A 3,456-nucleotide genomic window follows, 5' to 3' on the forward strand; every position below is an offset into this window, starting at 1 on the left:
GTTTTGCTGTAACATTTTAAATAGGTAAAAGCTGCCACGCCACGCACTAAGTCGAACGCGTTTCGAAGTCCTTTAATTTGGAGTTTGAATTGTTCCTCGAACCTTAGCTACAACGCCGTTGCAAAAGAAACCCTAGCATATCGCACAACAGTTACAAGTATGACATTCCATCCGACATTGACGGCTGCGACAAACCTTATTGGCAGGCTTTTACCAATATTGCGTCATATGTACCAGAAGGAAATACGATGTGCCCTCAATAGTACGACCAATGTTGGTAGGCTTTTAACACGATTTTAGATGATAAGGTTTGTGACAATAGTTCCACATGTGAAGTGAGCAACATTTTGCGGTAACATGCTACATTTTCTGTGGATTTCAGATTTAAAAAAAAATGAAGTGCAGCCACATTCCCAAATAGGGACTTCGAGTAGAACCGCGTGCTATCTGTGCAACTTTACGGCGGCCTCGCTTTTTCAATCAAGCGCACTTGGTCTTTTCGGTAAGACCTGTTCTTTTACGTGCAGAGGCTTTTGCCTGAAGCTCCCTCATACACGGTATCGCCGGCTTTGAGTCATAATCTGAAATGACGAATTTCAGATCTGGGGTCATCGAAATGCAGAATCTTCCTTTCGTCTTTAGAATGGTTGAATCCTAGACTATTGTGAAGATCTAATTGGTTTGAAGTCTGGAAAAGTTGTAATTCCGTGTCTACTAGTGGTCATTTTCTCGACTGGTTTACGCCGGATTCTCTGCGCCGGATTGTTGCAAGTCAACTTGTTCTGATCTAAAGTCATATCCAGTTGCTTGTCAATGATTAATTGCTATTGGACGCCCAGGCAGAACAACAGGTTTGAACGCCTGAGGTGAACTTCGAGTACACAGGCGCGCTGCCGGAGGGACAGCACAGAGAGTCAATAGGTCGCCGTGGCATCCGACGGGTCTGGGCGTTCTGTAGTAGGTCTAAGTAAGTAGTTAAATAGTGTAACTCTAATGGAGATCCAAATTGACTATGTAAATTGACCATGTACATGGTCAATAATGACAATTATACCGAGGAAATAAATTTTCCTGGAAAGAAGTCATGCGCCACGGCCAGAAAAATCGTAGCGAACGACAATAAAAACACTTAATTGGGAAACCAAAGCCTTGTACTATCAACGGAAAAGTTATGTTCAGTGGGCAAAACGGCATACATCTCTAAAAGATAATACAGTTACTGTGGAGAACATTTCCATATTTCTGAGACGAAAGAATGGGGACTTATCCACAAAAATTCCTGTAAATCAACCAAAGGGTAAAAAATTATGCCCCCCATTGTCCCTCTTGCCGTCTGCTGAAATGTCATCCTAATTAGTGTGCTTGTTTACCCAGCCTAAGAGCTGTCATGCTGTCTCTTAACCAAGCTGATGCAATTTACTAATGTGAAGACCCGTCCAGACGACATACTGTAACTTTGTTTGCTCGACAATCGTTCATGGTACGATGTCAGTGACAACAACTTATAACACTAACAGTACTAGAAGGCTACATACAACGATATACTCGAAAGTTATCGTGGCCCAGGTATTACACAAAGAGTCATGAATACAATGGACGACGGCGAGGATCACAATAGCATGTAGGTGCATCTCGTAAACATGAAAACAACCGTTAGCTTAGTCAGTGCCACAGCTATGAATGCCTCACTACAGTCAAATCTTGTCTATAGCGGGCCAGGATTCTCACCGCGCCAAGCCAGGATTCTAACCGCGCCGAGCCCGGAGTCTAACCGCGCCGAGCCAGGAGTCTAACCGTGCCGAGCCAGGATTCTAACCGCGCCGGGCCAGGATTCTAACCGCGCCGGGCCAGGATTCTAACCGCGCCGAGCCCGGAGTCTAACCGCGCCGGGCCAGGATTCTAACCGCGGCGGGCCAGGATTCTAACCGCGCCGAACCAGGATTCTCACCGCGCCGGGCCAGGATTCTAATCGCGCCGAGCCAGGATTCTAACCGCGCCGGGCCAGGATTCTCACCGCGCCGAGCCCGGAGTCTAACCGCGCCGAACCAGGATTCTCACCGCGCCGGGCCAGGAGTCTAACCGCGCCGAACCAGGATTCTCACCGCGCCGGGCCAGGATTCTAATCGCGCCGAGCCAGGATTCTAACCGCGCCGGGCCAGGATTCTAACCGCGCCGGGCCAGGATTCTAACCGCGCCGAGCCCGGAGTCTAACCGTGCCGAGCCCGGAGTCTAACCGCGCCAAGCCCGGAGTCTAACCGTGCCGAGCCCGGAGTCTAACCGCGCCGGGCCCGGATTCTCACCGCGCCGGGCCAGGATTCTAACCGTGCCGGGCCAGGATTCTAACCGCGCCGAGCCCGGAGTCTAACCGTGCCGGGCCAGGATTCTAACCGCGCCGAGCCTGGAGTCTAACCGCGCCGGGCCAGGATTCTAACCGTGCCGAGCCCGGAGTCTAACCGCACCGGGCCAGGATTCTAACCGTGCCGAACCAGGATACTGACCGCGCCGGGTTAGGATTCTAACCGCGCCGGGCCAGGATTCTAACCGAGCCGTAACTACACCGGAACAGATTCTAACCGCGCCGGAACAGATTTTAACCACCGGAACAGATTCTAACCACCGGAACAAATTCTAACCACCGGAACAGATTCTAACCGCGCAGCGCCAGGGTTCTAAAAATAATTCAGTTTCTGTCTGCCAGTATGTCCTTACCTAGGTCGTCAGCTACTATGAAGAGGATGTTCGGCTTGCTGGTTTGAGCCTTCTTGGTCGTTCCCTCACTAGTCGTTCCCTTGCCTGGTCGTTTCTTACGACGAAACGCGGACGCCACGGCCAGGGCCACGATGAGGACCAACAGCAGAGTGAAGCGCGCCATGCTCCTGGTGTCTGTGCGGTGGCGCTAAGCACGGGCTGTACAAATACAAGTGCGCGACAGTCTAAAAGATACGTAACTTGTCGCACACACATCCGGGGCGTAACTTGTCACACCCACCCGGTGTTTTCGAGAAGAGACCAATGACAGAACCCCATCGTATGGCGTGACTTAAAGATGACGCTCAGGCAGGGCGGCGAACGTGTGAGGTCAACATCGAGTACAAGGCCGCGTGCCGCCGGAGGGTGGCCACAGAGACGATGGCCATGGGTTGGCAAAATATGGCCGGCCTCCGTCGGTTGATATTGACCATGGCAAAATCTATCTTTTAAGCTTCTTGATCTTACTGTGTTATTGTAGTGAATGCCCACTATATCCACCAAAATATCGGTTTAAACGCAAAGTGTGGAATACGTAACTTTTCACACCCATTACGGGCGTAAGTTGTCACACCGGTACCCACCCAGTGTTTTCGAGAAGGGACCAATGGCAGAGCGCCCATGGCATGACGTGATACTCTCCAAGCAGAAGTGCGACTTCGGCTGGTTGTTTTTTTTTACTGTTTTTGTCGGCTGGTTTCTCATGCG

General features: G+C 50.8%; 1 protein-coding gene across 1 annotated transcript in view; it reads right to left on the minus strand.

The window, feature by feature from the left end:
• LOC118428666 (arylsulfatase B-like) overlaps positions 1–2,985 on the minus strand; it is a 9,858-nt gene extending 6,873 nt beyond the window's left edge. Inside the window, exon 1 of the mRNA XM_035838778.1 lies at positions 2,710–2,985. Coding sequence (XP_035694671.1) covers positions 2,710–2,872 — 163 coding nt within the window. The 5' untranslated portion in view covers positions 2,873–2,985. The remainder of the gene's footprint in view (positions 1–2,709) is intronic.
• Between the last annotated feature and the right edge of the window lie 471 nt (positions 2,986–3,456).

This window comes from Branchiostoma floridae, chromosome 13 (assembly GCF_000003815.2).
Source record: "Branchiostoma floridae strain S238N-H82 chromosome 13, Bfl_VNyyK, whole genome shotgun sequence".
NCBI classification, from domain to species: Eukaryota; Metazoa; Chordata; class Leptocardii; order Amphioxiformes; family Branchiostomatidae; genus Branchiostoma; species Branchiostoma floridae.